The 21,860-nt window shown below is 37.9% G+C and overlaps 1 protein-coding gene across 1 annotated transcript in view; it reads left to right on the top strand.

Moving 5' to 3' along the window:
* Nucleotides 1-21,860, top strand: part of Dpyd (dihydropyrimidine dehydrogenase) — a 745,624-nt gene that overhangs the window by 525,047 nt on the left and 198,717 nt on the right. The window contains exons 17-18 of the mRNA XM_075981504.1: nt 17,236-17,356; nt 18,153-18,272. Of these exons, the coding sequence (XP_075837619.1) occupies nt 17,236-17,356; nt 18,153-18,272 (241 nt within the window). The remainder of the gene's footprint in view (nt 1-17,235; nt 17,357-18,152; nt 18,273-21,860) is intronic.

Here is a 21,860-nt window from a genome sequence, read left to right as displayed (position 1 = left end):
CCCATGTAATCATATTAGCTTAGAAGTTAGAAATCATTATTTCCTGCAAAGATTGACACACTATAACCAAAAGAAAATTTGGTAAACTTGGAGTATTGAACTGTGTAAACGCAAATAGATAAAATATATGATTTCCAAATGATGCAGATCATGAGTGTAGAGGGCCCAAGGTCTTGAAGATAGCACTAGAGAAGTCAGAATTGTTAAACAGGCAGGTTTTTTTCTTCACCTAGAGAAATCACTCCTGTTTACCCAGAAGTTTGGAGTGGATGTTGCATAATAAAGTGGTAATCTTTTGTTTTCCTAATAAATTCCCTTTCTATATTTGTATATAGATCCATTCCATAAGTTCTGTTACTCTAGAGAACCCAACTAATACAGATTTTGGTACCAAAAGTGGTAAGATATATATGGATTTTTTTTAACTATCTGGAGTAGGCCTTGCAATTTGCCAACCCCTACAGCTACTGAAGCCTCTCCTAGAAGTTTGGAGAATGCTGAAAGCCTTTGGTGTAAACTGTTTTACAGACGAAGGAGACAAATGCATTTGATTATTCTGATTCACCAATTGTGAGAGGCAACAGGTTTGTGGAAAATGATGTTGCTAATCAGTTGTGCCTAACATATCATGATGAATTGACAAAGGAAAATAATGAGCTCCATGATAAAATTAACCAACTTCTAGCATCTCTGAATACTGTGAAACACATGAATTAAGTGAGAAAACTGACCAGCTTCAAGTGTACATAAACAACTTAATTAAGGTTTCTAACTGTGACCTGGAAGTGAATTTTATTCTTCTGCAGTCACAGAACTCATGTAGCGGAAAATCAAACTAAAGCCCGCATTATATAAAGTTGGCTGAATTACAGTGAAAACTGACTTCCCAGCCTCAGATGGTGTCCATGGTTAAAGTAAAGGTATTAATTGGTGAAGATTGGGATTGCAACGGGGGATGGGAATGTGTGAGAGGAGCCTGTTGATATGGAGAAATTTGAGTTCTCAGATTCTCAAGGGTTTATTCTCATATGAGGAAGTAATCTCTCCACCCTCAGCAGAACATCTCTCCCACCCCAACCCCCGAAATATTGACTTTACTGCCTTTGCCTGAGGAAATTAATCCTTTATTATCTGCTAAGCCAGTAGTGACTTTCTCTGAGGGATACACCAGGCAAGACAATATTGATGTCCCTTAGGGCCCACCAATAGCTGCTACTAGACCTATAGCCAAACTTAAGTCTAAGCAGGTTTCTGAAGGGGAAGTAGAAAGTCCAATATTATTCATAGTAAGACCTGCATGTTATCTCAAAGCTCCCCAAATAAGAAAGTATATGGTATATAGTATGAACTACTTTATGAATGCAATGTGAGTATTCAACAGCTATAATGAAGAAGACTAATGACAAAGAACACTGTATGTAATATAAAAAAAAATCTAAGTCTGGGGAAATAGCTCGCTCAGTTAAGTGCTGTCATGCAAGCATGGAAACCTGAGTCCAATCCCCAAATTTCATGTACATAAAGCAGAAGATAATGGCATATACTTGTAGCCCAAGGGTTGGGGAGAAAGGTAGAGAAAGGTAGATCCCTGGGATTCACTGTCCACCCTGGTCTAGCCTAAATGATGAGTTCTAGGTCAGCGAGAGACCCTGCCTCAAAAAGCAAGATCAAGGACACTTGAGGAATGACAGCGGCCAGCCCACAGGTGCACATGAAATGGCACACATGTTCACAGACACACACACACAAATGAGAAGGTTATATAACTAAAGTGATAAATAGAAAAGGTTGAGGAATGTATAATCTAACTCAAATGAACTAGATGGAAATATTTCTTTGTAATATTGCTTTTGTTTAGTTATCTTGTTAGGCACTTCTATTTTTCACTTAAGCTTAATTTTCTTCCACAGTCATTAGACAATACTTTTTGCAATTAAGTAATCACTTTATTTTAAATAATTTCTGAAGAAAGATTTATGCAGAAGAGTTGTATAAATTATGATAAACAGTTTTTTCACCTCTATCAGAAGTGAGACAAACGATCGTACTTTAACCTGTAGCAAGAAGAGAAAAATATTCCCATGAAATGGATGATCCTAAATATTGTAGGTATGAGGACACCTTACATATCTCATAGGGAATAATTTGAAGAAAACAGTAAGCTAGAAGTATTTTTGTACAATAAAGTGAATATGTGTGAGAATATTTGGTAAGACATCAACAGTCGTAAGTCTGCTAGGTTGATATTCCCTGGAAATAATTTCAACCACTTGCTCAGGTCTCATCTAGATCTGTAATATCAATTATATATTTCATTATCATAGTTCATTCTTGGGTCTCCGATTGCTGCTCATTTTACATTGTAAGAATTCAGAGATGTTAAATCATAGCTGGCACCTTTAATAACAGGTTCTCTTTCTGCTCACATTGATGCAATACTTCACAACATAGCAAGTGATCGCTTTTACCGTGTCCTTATTTCTAATTGTGAAGTGTAACATAATTAATGCATGCATTTATGTACATTTTTATGTCAAATATAGTTCTAAGGTCTGATAGCTCAGGTTAAATTTACTAGTGACTTTCTTTGATTCTACATGTTCTAAAATGTCCCTAACCCAATTCAATTGGCTTTCCATCTCAGATTACAGCTGTTCTTCCAGCTTCATTCTTCATACTGCAGAGACATAAATGGGAGCTAGGTTTGTAGAATGTGGACCTGATCATGTGACCTCCCATGTTTTATTCTCCAAAGAATTAAGAGAATACTGCTTTGGAGAATGACTCTAATTCTGGTAGAACCAAGTGGCAAATGCCTATTCCTCCATGATCCCTTCCTAAGCACTAGACCCTTCCACTTCTCATCTTGATAAGTATTCCCATGTTTTGTACAAGGCCTCCATTTGTGTCCTTATTCATGTATTGTTTCACACGCCTTATTAAAGCTTGTGCCATCTGGAGATCCCTGGTCTATAATTATTTTCATTTTTGCCTTTCCTGAATACCTTGATCTCTCTCTCTCTCTCTCTCTCTCTCTCTCTCTCTCTCTCTCTCTCTCTCTCTGTGTGTGTGTGTGTGTGTGTGTGTGTGTCTGTCTGTCTGTCTGTCTCTGTCTCTCTCTCTGTGTCACTCTCTCACACACACACACACACAATATCACAGGCTCATTGTAGAAGTAAACAAAATGATTATCTAACTGCTGAGACAGCTTCCATTTATTCTGTACACTTCAAATAAAGCAATTTGTTTTGGGTTGTTTTTTATTTATTTCCTATACCAAAACATCAGTATTAAAAAACTGCATGCATACAGCCAGGAGTAGTGGCACATGCCTTTAATCCACAGTGATCCATTTGAAATTAAAAAAAAAAATGCAAAGTTTTAAACTATCTGAAAACAACTATTTCTGAGTACTTTCCATTTGTTGAATGCTACAGAAGCAAATGTGCATCTGCTTTAGTACTAATATGATTCTGCAGTGTGGAGATTTTTTTTACATCAAGTGTCTTATCAACAATGCAGGCTTCAGGCACTTCCGTAAAGTTGAGTTGGGATAAATGAAAGATCCTTGTTGAATTGGTAATCACACAGGTATTCAAAGTGAAGAGGAGATCGTATTTTCATTTAATTTTAGTGCCTCAAGGTATTTTCTCTTATAGGTTATATTACCATCCTCTGTCTATGTATCTATCTTTTAAGAAATCATAGTTATTCTTAATACATTTTAAACCAAGTTTCCCTGATTCTGCCTGTACACATCCTTTCTTTCTTCAAAGGTCTTTTGAATTGCATGAGGGCTTTCTCATTTTAACATGCTCAAATGCTAAAGGACTTACAGAGAAATAGAGATACATTGAAATCCCCCAGGCCACTTGGATATTATACTGATTGTAGTAAATTTTCACTGCCATAAGTGAAATCATATTTCAGGTCTAAGGGATTGTTGTTGTTTTAAGACAAATTGATGCCTCACTCTGATGCCTTCTCGATCCTTTCAGAGGAAAAGTGATCAAAGACATATCTGGCATAAAAGCACCACAAAAACATATGTTGTGAATACCCTGTGTAGATGGAGTTCCTAATACCACCTGGTCCACAGCCATTCTGTCCCAAAGAAACACACAGGGGCTTATATTAATTATAAACTGTTAGACCTATTAGCTTAGGTTTATTATTAACCAGCTCTTACAATTCAAATTAACCCATAATTCTTTCCTATGTTTAGCCATGTGGCTTGGTACCTTTTATCAGTGAGGCATTCTCATCTTGCTTCTTCTGCTTCTGGCTGGTGACTCTAGTCTGTGTGGCCTGGAAATCATGCAATCTCTGTTTACAGCCTTGGTCATTATTCTTTGTGTCAGATACTATATTCCAAGCTAAACAGTCAGATAGAGATTAAATCAGAAGACAGCAGCTTTTTATAAACATGAAATAATAATCATACCTTTTCATACTAGAAAAGTACTAGATAGTAGCTAAGTCCCCATAGAAACCCCTAATCACAAGACCTCATTCTGACTAGAAGATGTCTTACAGAAATGGAGAAGACAGAAACCACAGGAGTTTAGAGAACCATGCCAAGAATCCCCCTGCCCTCAGCAGGCTGTGGTCCATCTCGGTGTCATTCTACATGCCTTAGTACGTAGTCCCCTGCATGCCACCTCATGAATGCTTACAGCATTTCTGGTGGCAGGATAAATGGTTTCAGTTGAATATGCACTAGTCTAAGCTTAGATTGAACTTGTTTTCCATTACAGGAAAGTGGAGAAGATAGCTGCTTTAGTTGCATCTGTTGTTATAGATTTATAATCCCTGCTACTTAAGAAGCTGCAATCACAAGGCCAGAGCCAATTTGGGCCATTTAGTGTGACCCTGTCTCAAAAAGAAAAGTTTTTTTAAAAAAAAAAAAACAGGGCTGGGAATACATCCCAGTAGTAACATATGTCATACCCTAGGTTTTATCTCCAACTCCATAAAAACATGTCACCCTATGTTGGTAATGACTTACATGAGTGTTTTGTGTCTCATTTGCACGCCGTCAGTGGGAATCTCCACAAAATGAAATAGTAATGTGTCATTGGATTGGACAAAAGCCTAAAATCTACAAGCCTGGTGATTAATCTGATCTTCAGTTGATTTTATTAATAAATACAGATCCCAACATACAAATATTTTCAAAAGGCAAATAACATAAATTGCAGAACCAAATAGGCAGTGTGGAAATGGGGAGCAACTGAGTGGATGCGCACATAGTATGAGGGCACTCAGGAATGGCAAGCATGCTCAGTAGTATCATGGATTACTTTTTGATACATTATTTTGTGTTGGGGTATGCCTTGTGTGAATGTGGTGTGTGTATGGTATATGTCCACATGTTTGTGCAGGTACATGCATAGAAGACAAAAGAAGATATCCTTCTCTATCACACTCTACCTTATTTCTTCAAAATAGGGCATCTCATTAAAACTGTAGCTAGACTAGCAGCCAGCAAGCTTCGGCTATGTGTACTCCTGTCCCTGTCTCCAGAAGCTCTGGGACTACACATGTCCATAGGCATGCTTTGTTCTTTGTAGTTTCTCACTAAAACAGGGGGTGGGCTTTCTCCAATGACCCTCTTGTCTTTGACCACACAGTGCTGGGTTACATACAGATAAATGCGATCACACCTGTCCTTTTAATGCAGGTGCTGGGATTCAACCTCTGGAGTTGCTATTACTGCTACAGTAATAATAGTAATAACAGTATACTCTTTCCCACTGAGCCATTTCTCCAGCCCCAGCATCATGGTTACTGATCCTTAAAGAAACAGACGTCCATTTGAAAAGAACATGGAACCAAACTCAAGGCTCCAGAGCTGCTACATATCCTTTAAGATGACAGGCAGATCAGTGTTTTTTTCTTGCTCCAGAGCTTTCTATCACGTTCATCTACTTCTCCAGATGTTATAGTAAACTCAACATGGGATGATTTGGTCACCTTTTTTCTCTTGGCATCTGCATGGATTTAAAAACAGAGCATTTTTTTTATCTATAACACACACAATAATTGCTAGTTTAAATTGTCAACTTGCCCAAATCTAGAACCACCTGGGAAGAGAAATTCAATGAGGAGGCGTCTGGGTCATATTGGCTTGTGAACGTGGCTATGATAGACTTTACTTAACCAGGCTAGCTCAAGTATGAAGACTCAGTCCACTGTGATTAACATCCCTCGCTAGGAAGAGGACCTTGGATTCTATAAGAATCTTATAGGATCCTTTAAGAATATTCTGAGAGTCGAGAAAGCTACCTGACTACTCGGTCTGCTTTCATTTCTCTCTATTCTTGACTATGACTGTGACATGACTAGCTATTTTAGGTCGCTGCTGTCTTGACTGTTCTGCTATAATAGACTGTATCCTGAAATTGTGTACTACAATAAACCCTTGATCTGTTATGGTTTTCTTTTTGGTCAGGGCATTTTCTCATAGCAAGAGTGATAAGACTAAGACACAAACCTCAAGGTATGTACTCTTAAAATCTGCTGCCCAAATATGCATAAATAAGCCAATAGATTCGAGACTGTTTTTGATTTTGAGTATAATATAGTATCTACAACTTTTATGTGAAGAACTTATAAATGCCACACGTACAAAACGCCACGTTTAAAACCTCGCCTGCCATGTATTTCACTTCTGGTATCTAATTTTAACTCAGAGAAAGAAATCAGTCCAAAGAGCTGGCTAAACAAACAAACCAAAACCATTTAGATATTTCTTTCCTGTCCTTACTGCAACAGAGGGAAGAAATTCCTTGTGAATTGCATTCGGCTCGTTATGGATGAGTTCTCCTTAGCTGAAACCATCCATTGTCAAGGGATTGAAGTTTGCTCTGCTATGTTATTTCAAATTGCCTCAGCAGTAATTCCTTCTTGCTTGAATTTCATCAAGTTCCCAGGACAGAAGTGTGGCTTCCCTAGACCATCTTCTTCATAAATGCATCTATCAGCACAGTGGGTGCTCCAGGGCACAGTGCTGTGTGTTACACTGGCCTCCTCCCTGGGCTAGTTAATCATTCACACCAATATGGAATTATAAAAATACTGAGGCTTAATGCCTGTGGTTGTTTTCTAACTCCAGCCTAGGAAAACTTAAGCTGGGTGAATAGACAAATAGATGTGTAAGATATCAATTGTTCTACTGTTTACATTGATGCTTTTCATTAAGGAAACAGATTTCCAGCTGCCTGAGGTCCACAGAGAACAAGAACTCCTTTTTATCCTTTTTACTGAATTGCTTTTATCCAAAATGAATCTGTACATGGTGGTGCAAGGAGCTGCCTGCATGTTATTACCCACTGATATCTTTTTAATATGTTCTATGTGGTGATTAGGGTGCTTTCTGGGAGTTCAATTGAGCTCAGCTGGTCCACGACTTTGAACACCTACTGGCACTGTTAGAGGACACTGTGCATTGCTTGTTTCTATATGTATTGTTTTCATGAGATTACACTGGGCCACCTTGCTAATAAGCAGAGCATAGAAAACAGTATGGTAGGCAACACTAGCAATGGAATCCTCAGGATTTGGTCCAAAGATGGAGTAAGGAGGAAAGGAAAATTATGGTAACTAGGACTGGGGGAAGTACAGAGGAAGAAGTTGAATTATTTTTGTGTCAGATTTGTGGGAAATTATCTGAGGTTCAAGATTCGACAGAGTACTTTGCTGTCCCAGTACAGAAAATGCATCAGGCCAATGATATCCTATTAAAAGAGTTGGTCACTGGACACTAATAAAGTAGTTTATGACACGATTGTCTTACCATTGCCTGGGAACTCCCTTAGAGGAACATGACCTCAGCTCGAATTCCAGATAGAGGTGGAGGAGTGAGCCATGAGAGACCATCAGCTCACACACAGATGTAGCAGAATCAGTCTGTTCTTGGATGTGAGTAGTAACTACATCTCTTAAAGCTGCCTGAAATGCTGGAATTTTCTAGTCTTTTTATATCCTTCTTTGTAACTTAGCATAGGTGCTCACCATTTTTGATGACTAGTTAACAATCAAAAAGATAGATCTTGAAATTGATATGCCTCACATCATGTTCAGAGTCTAATCCCAACGTTTTTTTTTTCTTTAAATTCACAGTGGGGTATTTGCAATCAAGTTAAGGTATTACACAATAAGTTGATGATAGGAATAGGCCAGTCCGATAAAGTGTAGTGCATCCAACTGTGGTCCCCAGATGTTCAGAGGCAGGTGTTTTGAACAAGTACACCGTCTCCAGCCTCAGAACCATTAGCACTGTCATTTGGGAGTAAAGAAGAAATGAGCTTGTGAAAAGTGAGTGAGAATACCTGGAGGCCATGGAGAGGATGAAAATAGCACACAAAGAGCCCCAGGCAATCAGGAGTGGGAGACAGAGATGTAGTGCTTGCTGATTCTTACCCTATGAGGAAAATTGAAAGCTTCTGAGATAGAGTGGCAGTGGAAAGCATCCACACCAAGAATGTCAGAGCAGTGCAACAATAGGGACAAGTAAGAACAAGCAGCAATAAGTCATAGTCACAAGGACAGTATTTAAAGACAGAGAAACCTTCCTCCTGCTTTCTTGACCATAAACAGGCTCTGCCTTCTCCACCAGATTTCCAGGTGCCAAGGTCTAATGGATAAGATAGGGTCAGGGTTGAAACTCTGGTGATGCAGTACCAGAAAGATTCAGACAGAAAGGGCTGTGGGCAGCCTGAGGAATTCCATAGAGTTTCAGGCTGCCATCGGGTCAAGAGACCTCCATGTAGTTTCACTGACTGAGGGATAGCTGCAGAAGGATTTCCACAAATCTTCTTGTAGATCAAGTGTGTGTGTGTGTGTGTGTGTGTGTGTGTGTGTTTGTGTGTACATATATTTGTTGGAATAAAAGAGAGTTCCACAATAGCCCAGAATGGAGTATAGCAAAGGCTTATTATTTGGGAATAAACTCACAGAAAGGGTAGCGATCCACAGTCCTCTGCATGCACTGGGAACTGGAAACAAATTCAGCAGCCAAGAGGTACATGCATACATTTCATCTGCATTTATAGTACCACACCCAGAGTAGGCTACTATCTTAAAGGTATTGGCTGAAGGAGTTCTCACAGCACCTACCCCTTTTGTCTAAATAAGAGAGTTCTAAGCCAAACTCACAAATATACAATAAGAACAAATATCAAGTATTGTCCAGAGAAAAAAGAGGCAAAAACATGCATAAAAATTATAATTGGAACCAGCATGAACAACATCAAACAAGAAACATATGTTAAATATTTCAATAATTACATTATCCTAAGGAGTCTAAGTCTTATATTAAAAACCACTTGGCTATGTCATAAGAGGAAATTAACTATGACTATCCAGTCTTCAACCCCATCAAAGACCCGAGAAGGGACATAATATTACTTGAGTAAAAAGGATGAGTGCAATCAAGGAACTTGCAAAAGGTCTAAGAATTGACAGAGACAACCAGCTACCAGGGCAATCACCAAAAGTCTATTTGCCACTTTGGGACAACCAACTTTGTCTAATGCCTATCTGACAGACCATTTTCGGAGGCAGGAAAATTTGAAAATTTTTTTTACTCTGTCTTGGTAAGATTTAGAGCAGTCTTTTTTCTTATATCCTGATTGTCTAGTCACAGTACATTTTGTTAGTGGTTGACTTTGCCCAAAGGACAGGTTTGTCAAGAAGAAAACAAGCTCCAAGTCTTTGGTGCCCAACATTCTCTGGGGAATATATCGGTGTTGCTAGGAGCAATCATGTCTCATGTCAAGAGAATTCTAAGTTATTTAAATGTCATATTCTACAGTACCTTGAAGTGTTTGAAGATTACCTATCTATGTGGAATGCAATCTCTATGCATTTAAAGAACCTGATTAGTCTAACTATGACAAACACAGATGACTATTGACCTATAATACTTAATACCTATATAGCTTAAAGATTAAGGCTTCATATTAAAATATTAAACACTCTTTAAACAAATGTGAAACAAATGAGGACAATGACCTCAAAAAGTAAAGAATATATAAGTATCTTGATCAAAGATAGAAATGTATAGTGCAATATTATAAATATATCCTAAAATTGCATCAATATACAAAATACCTTAAGCAGAGGTAGAAGCATGCATGCATACAATATAACAAAGTAACTTTTCATAGGTGTACAAATATTATAAACAGAAATAGGAGCATAGTCAATGTAACAAATATGATTTGAATTTGTATCACTATACAAGAATCTATACCAATATAAATTGTCTATAAATAATAGCTCACAAATAATCTCACTATATATATATATACATACATACATACATACATACACACATATATTTCTATAGCTTGTTTTGGTTCCATAGAAAAGCAGATTTTTTTGAACCCTTGACTATAATACTGACACACAACAAGGTAGCCTTTATTTTTGTCAATGAACACAAAATTTAAGGAGATTCTGTAGTGTCTCAGACTCTTTGTTTACATATTAGATGAGGAGGAATACACAACCCTAAAAGGATTCATAGGCTGGTAGACAGAAAGAGGTGATACAAAGAATTAACCATTATAACCATGCTGACAAATGCAGTCAAGAGTAACATAGGGGCGCACTCTAGAGATAGTCATTTACTAATTGATTCTGGGCTGAGGAGTGTGGGCTACTTTGTCCCACAAAGCTTCCATGAGAGATGTTAATCAGGCATAAGAGAAGGACGTTCTGAGAGGTAGGGGCAGGGAAATAAAAAGGGTTTTAGGAAATAGAGTAGAGAAAGCTGTGTGTCTAAAGAAAAAACACACAAATGACCCTATGACATTTTATACTGCCTTAGGCATAGGGAATCTCTGAAAAACACACACATAAAGTGATAGATGTAATTCTGTGGTAAAGCCTTTGCCTAGCAAGTTCAGTGTTCTGCATTCAACCACTAGCCTAAAATATATACATATGCACATATACACACATGTACTCCTTGTTTTCATTTGTTATATTTTATTCATACAGTATGTTTTTGTTATCTCCATCTTATAAAACACTATCACTTTTTAAGAATAAGGATTATATCTATATATCCTAAACCTCTTTTGTCAAATGTAATATATTGAGTTTAAGATAGTTATCCTCGACCAAAATATTTTTATTATTCTATTTTTAAAAAGAGAGAAAAAAAGTCATTGTTGATTTTGTCAGTGCAAAGTCTATCATTAAGACACCCTTTCATGAATTGCTACTGTGTACCAGGTACTGATCTTCATATTCTGAAATACTCTGAAATGACAAAGTACTATGATGATATCTTTATTGACATTTTCTACCCATCCTGTATTTTATCACTTGGATTGTGTTTCTGTGTCTTCCTGGCTTTTATTCATTTTGGTACCCAAGATAAGTCAACTGCATTGACACATGGTCAACAAATACTTGCCAAAAGAATAGATTACCCAGAAGTCCCCCACAATCTGTGTTTTCATATGTGAGTCCCCTTAATTATTATAACATTCAGATGAGGGTGTGACAGCACAGTATACCCATGATTCACTGAACACAGTAAACTATAGAGTTTGCTATATTTTGGCCAATGCCTATATCACTGCAAAGGGTGTTTCTAGCGCACTCAAATATTGCTCTGTTCTGCCCCCAGCTATTCTTCCTTCCCCTGGTGCAGTCTTGAGTCCAGCACCCAGTGCTCTGCTTAACACTGCTACAGTTTTTCTTTTTGTAGAAAATGGACTCATGTGTAGCATGTAATCTCCTTCACTTCCTTCATACAAAGTATATTTTTAATGAGTACTAAATTGAGGCATGATTCCCTGGTTTGTTTCTGTTTCCCTCTGATTACTCTTATTAGATAGATATGTACTGTATATTTATTAACTCACATACACATAGACTGATATCGGGGCTACTTTGAAAAAGTTACTAGAATCATTCAAATGAAAAATCCTTGTTTGAAACAGAGTCACCGTATATTTTGAATATATGGTTGAATGGAATTTCCGAATAGTTACTAAGATTATGGCTGCTTCGATAGCAAACTACCAAGATGTTTCCCAAAGTAATTGTGCCACTCAAATCCTTAAGTAAGAAAAAAAAATTCAAGAAACACGTGTGATAAGACATAAGTCCATTTAAACCATCTCCATGCCAACACACGGCCTTTGCAGTAACTGGTACTTTTACCTCAGTGAACTCTGCCCTAGTTTATTGACACAGAAAGATAAATTTGTCTTCTTTTCCTATTACCTTATACTTACATCTGGTCTCCAAGGTATAAATGAAGCTGGATCCTTTTATAGTTCCAGTTTACAGGGGATGGCTGAATCTCACTTCAGGGAGCAATTTTGCTAAAGGAGATGATGGTTTAGAACATGATAATGGGAAAGAAAATTAAGAAGATGAAATAGGCACTCAGATTGATCTTCCGGGCCCCAGTTCTCTCCATCAGAAGGAGACGTAATAAAAACCCTATCCGGCTCTTGTCATGTCATGTGAATTAAGACTTAGGAGTTTCTTAGTGGAAAACATTTTATAACTGGTAACATTTTTCAGTGAATTCATTGAAATGCCATCTCCTAAGAAATCCATTTTGAAAAGAATTGTACAGACTGAAAATTACCAAGTAAATTGGAGAGAAATGTTTCTTCAAGTCAAAAACTTCACTTGGAGTTTAGTTTCTCGAGAAGTGCGCATGGCCTCACTCTGGGATGCTTTTCTTTTTACGGGGATAAGGGGGGGGGGGGGTCACACCACTGAATTCTGCAGCCAGTGCCTGCCGGACAGCAGAGAAGGTATCGAAGGTCCTGGGAAGTGGAAGGGCAGGTGTTACTAGAATTAGAATTTAATGGCTTAATTCAGAAACCAAGCTTCACACTCACGGTCACACAGTGAAAGCCATGAGAGGTGTAGGTTATGTACTGGATCTTCTAGTTTGTGCTGGGTCATTCCGTGGGGTTTGCAGGACATTATCCAAGAGAAGAGTCGCCGTGTGCAGATGCAGATACGAGGATGCTCTCCATGTACACTTCACTCCCTCCTTCCCTTCGTCCTTTGCTGCTTTCCTTCTTGTCACTGAGACGTAATTTCTCTATGTAGCCCCTCATGGGCCTGATACTCACAGAATAGTCCAAAGCAGTCCTGAAATTCATTGCAGTCATTCCTGCCTCAAGCCTCCGAAGTGTTGGATTGCATGCATGCTTTACTGTCTGTGGCTTCCATGAAAATTGTCAAATGGGCCAAATTTGTTTCTAGGCTGCTCTTGACCTCTTTATAGTGCTTCATAGCTGTGCCCCAGAACTTTTGGACCATGTGGTACCCTTAAAAGCATCATCTACTCCCCAGGCCTGCCACTCATTCCTTAACGTCATCGGTGTCTTTCTGCTGCTGATGTCACCAACATGTCTGCCACAGGGAAATACGATGTGGCTTAGAGCATGTTCAGGTGCTCATATAAATAACAAAAGAGTTAACAAGCATTAACATACATTCCACATACACACATATACATGCAGACATACCAGGTTCTCCTGAAAACAAGCTTGGAAGTTAAGGTTAGGGACTGGCATTGATGCTATCTATAGAAAAATCAGTACAAGATTCCTACTTCCACCAGATTTTGTGTTTATTAGATTCGGCGAAAGATGCGGTAAGCTATTGTTTTATTTTTAAAGCAACTGCCCATTTTCTTCAGAATAAATTCTGATTTGGAGAACATTATTTTTAGACTCCATGCTTCTAGAATACCATTTATCATGCCCAGCTGTTCTTAAACACAGTAATAGCCTAATTTTTATTACTAATATTCTTTGTGTGTGTGTGTGTGTGTGTGTGTGTGTGTGTGTGTGTGTGTGTGTGTGTGTTAATTTACTGGAGCTAGAGCCACAGGTAGTTGGGAGCTGCCCAATAGTGTCACTGGGAACTGAACTGGACTCTTCTGCAAGTATAGCAAATACTTTTGACTGTTGATACATCTCCTCTGACCCAAACTTAGATTTTAATAGATATAAAAAGAAGTGACTTGAATTTTTCAGGAAAATGGATGGAGCTAGAAAATATCATTTTGAGTGAGGTAATCCAGACACAGAAAGACAATTATCACATGTATTCACTCATAAGTGGTTTTAAAACATAAAACAAATCACAATCCCAGAGAACTTAGAAAACAATGAAGACACTAAGAGAGACATACATACATACATACATACATACAGAGAGACATGAGGAGTAGAAAAAGACAAGATCTCCTGAGTAAATTGAGAGCATGGGGACCTTGGGGGAGGGTTGAAGGGGAGGGGAGAGGCAGGGAGGGGAGCAGAGAAAAATGTAGAGCTCAATAAAAATCAAAAAAAAAAAAGAAGTAACTTAAAAATATGCCAAGTTCCTTGTTTTAGGAAATAAGGATGAATTTATCCTGAGGCAAACAGATGTTGCTAAAGCCCAGAAACATGGATTCATGTTAAAAGCGGGAACATGACCTTTTGTAGCCAAAGGATAATGTCACAAACACATCCATTCAAGGAATCCATGGAAGTGGTTCCTAAGGGAGCTATAGCAACAGAAGGAGTTTCAGATGTTATCTTAAAGCCCTTTTAGCCTTGGGGTTGGCTAAGGCTAGAGGCCTGCTCAGTTTAGTGAGATGTTTAGCTCACTAGAGAACGTTAGGTCAAATACAATAGTCAAGGTAAATAGCTACTGAAGGGTATAAGACAGCCCAAGACAATTTTGGTATTATACCAAGTTTTTAGTTCATTCTTTCTTTATTTCCACAGCACTTGTACTTTGGGTTCCCAGAAACTGTTGGCCTTTTTTTGCTTTATTTTTATTGGGTTTGGTCCTTTTTAGCTATTTTGTTCTCTGTAGCAGAAAATGGCAACTGTTTCTATTTTTAAGATCTTGGAGGAAAAATAATTAGAAAATATGTAGATAAGACTTGAAAACATGATTTATTAAGAAAAGCAAAGCTTTCAAAAAAGCTACCAGAAAAAAGGGAAGATCAAGGCACAGAAAAAGATATAGTATTCAGAACAAAATTTTATATCAGAATTGTGAAGATATGAAGGAAGTATTGACAGTAACATATCGTCTGTATTAGAATATTTACACAATAATGTTGGCCAGAAATTGTTTCTAAAATTCTCAAGCACTCGTTTTCAATTTTAGCTAGCTATGGTGTTTACTCCTAGCTGACTTGCTTGAGACCTGAAGATTAGAAGAGATGTGTTTGCATACATCTATCTCACAGAACTATAGGAAGCTCAAATCATGTTATCTCAAAAACAAGGACAATTATTCACTTATAAATGAACTGTATGTCTTTAGGAAACTAAAAATCTCCAAACAAATTTCAAATTCCTAAGAAAGGAATACCAAATACTTAAAGTAATGTACTTTAAATGAAACAAAACACAAGAACAATCTCTGACAATATTCAAAGTAAATTATAAATACATGGTGGTCAATAGTATTAAAAGTCACATAGAAGTTCTAACAAGTTATTAGTGTTTATGCTATTGGAACTGAATACAGTTTAAAATATGTTTTTGTAATTCATACCAGGCTACCTTCTATATAGTAGGCTATTCAAGTGATCTTTAAATTATTGTCCAATTCTACTTGAAAGAGCACTTTCACAGAGGACATGCAATTCATATCATCTGGAGTTACTGTCATTTCTAAGCTAAGTCCCATGGAAATTCATAACTTAGAAATGAAAGTCTCAGGGATGCACTGCCATCACAATACCAATGCAGTCGCCATAAATATTTCATGAACATTGCATGGGCCAGGGCATATCTCCATTTTCATGAGTTAGAATTTGTACAGCTAAGTCTCCCGATTTTACTATTCATAATGCACCGTATGCCCCACAGAGCATTCCATATAGTGCTTTTTAATATTTATGTTTAATGAAGAAATTACTGTTCTGAAAAGTGAACAAGCCAAGCCAAAGATTTCTTGTTGAAAGTCTTGAGTTTGGTTCAAGTGAAATAACAATCAACAGAAATGACCTCGCTGCAGTATCTCCGCCTAGAAACAGATAACTTTCAGAGAGGAAAGTATGGGGTGGCAAATCAAAGCTTGCTAAAATCACGTGAAAAGGTTCTTTAAAGGTTGTAACATTAGAAATTTTGTCTTAGACAAACCCAAAAGATTAAAATACCAAAAACAACCTTTTTTTTTACACACAAAACACTAATTACAAATGAGATATTTGCTGGTTAATATATGTATATATATATATGTATATATATGTTTATGTATTTTTTGGTTTTCCATTTATCAAAAAATTTAACTTGTTAAGATAAAATTAACAAGTTTGATAATTAATTACTTTTGCATTTTTAAATCACATTTCAAAGCAAATTATCAGCACTAATCAGATTAAATTTTTCACTCAACATAGTAATAATAATAAAGCTATTGTATGTATTTAAATCAAGGACATTGTAACAGAAAAGTTGCTTAATGGGGAGGATGGGTGTCTTCCTCTAAATGATACCTGTCCCATGGGAAAATAAAAGCTTTAGAAGTCGCAGGAAACAGGCATAGGAAAAAAATTAAAAGTGAGAATATTTCTTGCTTTTAAAAAGGGAATTTTTGATTTTTTTTCATTTTGACCTATTTTTCAAATAGGGGAGTGTTGGAAAGACTTTGCTTATCTTAGTAACACCTAGGAAAGTAAGCTAACATCACTGTGAATGTCCTATGCAAGCCAGGGCTAAGAACCCATTTTATCCTGAGTACAAATTGCATTCAGAATGATTAGGTCTCAGAGTTTCTTTTGAATAGACTCCAACAAGAATCTGTCTCTTCTAGTAAAAACAGCTGATTTCACATTGGATACCATTCACCAGTCCAAAGAAATTTTTTAGACATCCAACAATGAAGATACTAAAAATTCTATAATGTTTCCTGAACTTTGAACCATGTGTTTATGTTGTGTTTCTGATATCATTTACTGAAAATGAGAAACTTTTCCTGCATTTGCTTCTTCATAATTGTATTTTACAAAGACTCCCTTAAGGACTTTAACCTTTCCAGAATGATTTCAAAGTGCACCTGAAGTATGCCTGCCTTAGCTCCCTAATGCACTTACGAGTCTGAGAAATGTATCACGTAGGTTTTGGTCCCCTCCACTCATCTTGCACATGCCCAGCTTTGATATTGTTTGGGGGCAAATTTTCATCACAACTCTTTAATTAGGTTCTATATTTAACTGACCTATTTGAACAGGATCCAGAGCTGGTGAGGAACATCTGTCGCTGGGTTAGGCAAGCTGTTCGGGTTCCATTTTTTGCCAAGTTGACCCCAAATGTCACCGATATTGTAAGCATCGCAAGAGCAGCAAAGGAAGGTAAGAGCTGGCATTACATTAGTTTCCCAGTTACTAATGCTTCCCCAATGGTGCAGATGTGCTGAAGCAGATCTTTTCCACACACATCTGTAAGCCTGTTCTTTTTAAGAACTATATTACGTGGACCACTGGTTTTACCAATGCACGACATATACCTAGTTTTGAAACACAGAATCACGGTTTACACATCTTAGCATGCTTGAAATATGAAACAATAATCAACAGTCCTAACAGAGAACTCAAAAGTTGAGGGCCCCAATGTGTACTGGTTTGTAATGGCTTTTGCATTTGTGATACAGCTGCATCCGCACTAAATTTACTTTTGTGTCCCTTGCATTTGTGAAGATGAAGCCCAATGAATTAAACACTTTAATGGACAAAGACACTGTAAATTACTCAGAAATTTGCACTGGTTGGAAAACCTTGACATTAATATATCCATCTAATGATTCATGGTAATTAAAACTTTAAAACATATCTAAGTTGTTGTTGTTTTGTTGAAACAGGATTTATTTCAGTAGCCCTGGCTGTACTAGAACTCTCTTTGTAGACCAGGCTAGCCTGGAGCTCACAGAGATCCACTTGCCTCTGCTTCTGTATTGTTGGGATTAAAAGCACGTGCCACCACTACCCAGATTTAAGAAGAAAAAAAAAATCTAACATTTAAGCCTACCGGGAACAGTCAAATGAAGGCAGACATTTGGGGGAAGGAATTTTAAAGTTGCATGGGCCTGAATGGGTTTCAACCATCCTTTCTTCAAGGTCTAAAGACAAATGTTCACATGGTTTCTCACAGGTGGTGCAGATGGTGTTACAGCCACCAACACTGTCTCGGGCCTGATGGGATTGAAAGCCGATGGCACACCCTGGCCTGCCGTGGGCCTTGGAAAGAGAACCACATATGGAGGAGTATCAGGTGGGTTTTTCTCTTTTCTTGCATTTTACTACATTAGACATTGCTGGAAGTCAGGACATTGGTGAAGAGCGTCTTGTGTTTTGTGATCTGAGATTCTGATGTAACTCATTATTGGTCACTTTCTTAACTGTTGTGGTGGGACAAATTAACTACGAGGCGACAGTTGCTATTGGGTGCTATGAAAGAGGACCAGAAAATGGCCATGTTGACTCCCTTCTCTTCTGACCTCCACTTTCCTTGGAGTTTTTCGATATCACAGCCACATTGTCCCTTATTAGTGAAAGCTAACAGCATGGCCTCTTGAGAGAAAAAGTACCTCAATTATAAAACCTTTCTAATAGTCTTAAATCCGTTTGCATCCTTCTTAGACTCTTAATATTATCCATTATCTTTAAAACATCCTGTTTTAACAGCTCGGAACTAACCACTAAAGCACAGTGTTTAGCTTCAGCTGATGAGACACAAGGCTGACCTCTCACTATTGCTTATTCTTTCTCACCCTCTTATACTTGAATTTGATAAAAAGAGAGAAGTTTACTTCCAAGGTGCATTCTGGTCTTGTTGCCCTCCACACTCTGTTGCTGTGACAACATGAACTTGGCCTTGCAGGGACAATGCTGCGAGGTCCTTGACTATCCTGATATGGGCGTTAGTTTCCTTGGTGATAGAGAAAGGGGTAAATATACATAAAGCAGTGGTGCCCCACTGTTCAAGAAAGGCATCGCTGATTCAGGCCAAAGTGCACTTTTGGAAGGGTCCGTACTGGCAGCCAAAGCCTTGTCTATGCTGAAGAAGTCTACAACGTCCACGTGCCAGGGTAAAACTACAGGGTCACAGAGCTACATTATGCTTATAATTGAATGCTCGGGACACCATGTCTGAAGGAGGGAACAGACAAGCAGCCCCTGAGCCATCCAACAGGGTCTTAACTCTTACTCTCATGGGAAATAGCACCGTCTGTGTTAGCAAGGGTCCTAGAAAGAGACAAGAGACTCTGCAGTTGGGCCTTGACGTGGGCTGCTTTTTCTGTCAGCTCATTTCAATTTTTTTCCAGCCTGTCATATTGACAGCAAGAGAATAAAGGAGGTCACAGAGGGTGCCGAGCATTAAAAATTAATGGAAGAACTATTGAGGTAGTATTTTATATAAGTAACACCATTCACGTTTTCTCATTTAAGCTGCAATTTCTGAATATTTTCGCTTGCTATAACTCAGTCTAATAAAACTTTGAAATTGCAGCATTAGAGCGAGTCTCTCATGTTTCAGTCTTTATCATACATACATTGAACACAAGCTGTACCTCAGGGCCTGTTAACATTTCCAGGAAAACTCCATTTCTGAGATTTATAAATACATATATAAAAATTCGCTTGGGCTGTAAGCTCAGCTAAGCTGGCGTTGGAACTCTCATTTTAAACAACAAAATGTCCCTCACATTTTTAAGGGGGCTGTCCCCCATTTCTAATACATTCTATATTAAATTCACCCGCACTATACAATCTGTTTTGAAAATAACCTTTCTCCACATGGACAAAACCAATACAGTCTTTCCCTTTAAAGAAATACTTGCTGTAGTTTAAAAGGAATAGGACCAGAAAAGCAGCTTAAACCGGCAATAAGATGTTCTAGGGTAGAAGCAAGGGCTATGGCAAAGTACCTTCAGCATACTTCATACAAAACCTAGCCTAGTAAAACTGCTAATAACACAGGTTTCAAATTTCAGCGAAATACTTTTGCTATTCTCTTCGATATGGTTGTCAGAACTTCAAAGTCTGGTCCAGCGTAGAAAGCCACACAAAATATGCTGAATATTTTTACAAGATTAAAAACAATTGTTGCCATACATGGTTAATATCATCCCGAGGGTTTTCTCAGAACCCTGAAGTGCCAGTTTTTACAACTATTTGAGTTGGGATTTTTTAAGAGAAGCTGAGTAATTGTTTGGAGTGGTCACCTGACAGCAAATGCCTAGACTCCCAGAGAAGGATGTTGTCAATGTTTTTTCCAGTTCATTATTCAAGCTTTCTATTTTGTTCAAAATACTCTTTCTGGCATTGGAAATAGAAGTTACGTGTTGCTAAGAAGAGAAGAATAATTATCAAGAGAAATTATGTTATATACATGATATATTTCTACATTTCTTTTTAAAAGATGTTTCATGTTTTATTTACTTATTATGTGTATTTGTATCCAAGTGTGGATTTATTCAAGTGAGTGTTGGTGCCTGAAGAATCTTGAAAAGTTTGTCTGATTCCCAGGAACTAGAGTTGATGTGGTTGGGAGCCTCCAGATGTAGGCGTTCAGACCACTCAGTGCCTCTGCAAAAACAATATAACACCAGGCAGTGGTGGCACACGCTTTTAATCTCAACACTCAGAAGGCAGAGGCAGGTGGATCTCTGTGAGTTCCAGGACAGCCTCATCTACAAAGCGAGCTCCAGGACAACTAGGGCTATTATGCAGAAAAATTCTGTCTCAAACAAACAAATAAACAAACAGAAAAAGCAATGTAGGTGTGCTGAGCCATCTTTTCGGGCCATATTTCAGTACTTTTTAATTTGTTTTAATTTTATTACCTCTTTGCAAATTTTGTATAATGTATTTTGATCATATTCATCCTCTCCCAACTGTTATGACACCCACCCACCCCCCATCCCCAATCGAGACAATCTTGTGGGGTTTTGTTTTCATTGTTTCGTTTTGTTATGGTTTGAATTTTAAACTATCAAAACCCATTTATGCTGATCAATACTCCCCAAAGGTATGGTCTTCCGCTAGATCAAGGTCCACTTAGGGTCTAACTCTTAGAGAAAACTGACACTCCTTCTCCCAGCAGCTTACAACTGCCAGTAGCTCCTTGCTATTGTATAGAGTAGGCTTTTTTGGCCACAAAGCCTCTCCATGCTGGAATTTGGTCTGTCTCTGGCTCGCAGAGGTTTTGTGCATGCTTTTGTCAACACTGTGAATTCACATATGCAGCCGCCTTACTGTGCCAAGAAGACACTGTTTCCTCATAGTTGTTAACTACCGCCTCTGGCTCCTAACCCTTTTGCAGTGATCCCTGGGCCTTGCGACTAGGGGCTGTAGTATAGATGTTCCTAGGTAACAAAGGGCAGTAGTGCCCTTTGGGAAGATGAACTCAACTAAGGCATGCCAATCAAATTGAGTTGTTTCTCATATCTTTATTCCAGATTCTACGGCACTGGTTTTCAAATATTGTTTTTCAATCATGTATGTGCTATAGAATTAAGTTTAATGTATTTTAACATTTATTTTTAAATATGCATATCTGCATGTGTCTGTGTATGAAGTTGTACTCCCGAGTGCAGTAACCATAGAGCCAGAGGTGTAGGATCCCATGAAGCTGGAGTTATTGGCATTTGTGAGCTTCCTGATATGGGTGTTGGGAAATGAGCTAAGTTCCTCTGAAAGAGTTATATATGCTCTTAATGACCGATTCACTTCTTGGCCCCTTGCAATCAACATTTGAATGAATAAAATTAAATGAAAAAGTAAAACGAAATGAAATGCTTTACACAGAGTTGTAGTAAGTGTTGTCTGGTCAGATTTCTATGTCAGTTGTGTATGT

The sequence above is a fragment of the Microtus pennsylvanicus genome, chromosome 7 (genome assembly GCF_037038515.1).
Source record: "Microtus pennsylvanicus isolate mMicPen1 chromosome 7, mMicPen1.hap1, whole genome shotgun sequence".
NCBI lineage: Eukaryota > Metazoa > Chordata > Mammalia > Rodentia > Cricetidae > Microtus > Microtus pennsylvanicus.
The sequence above is the reverse complement of the archived record's forward strand: the minus strand, read 5'-3'. Positions and strand labels throughout refer to the sequence as shown.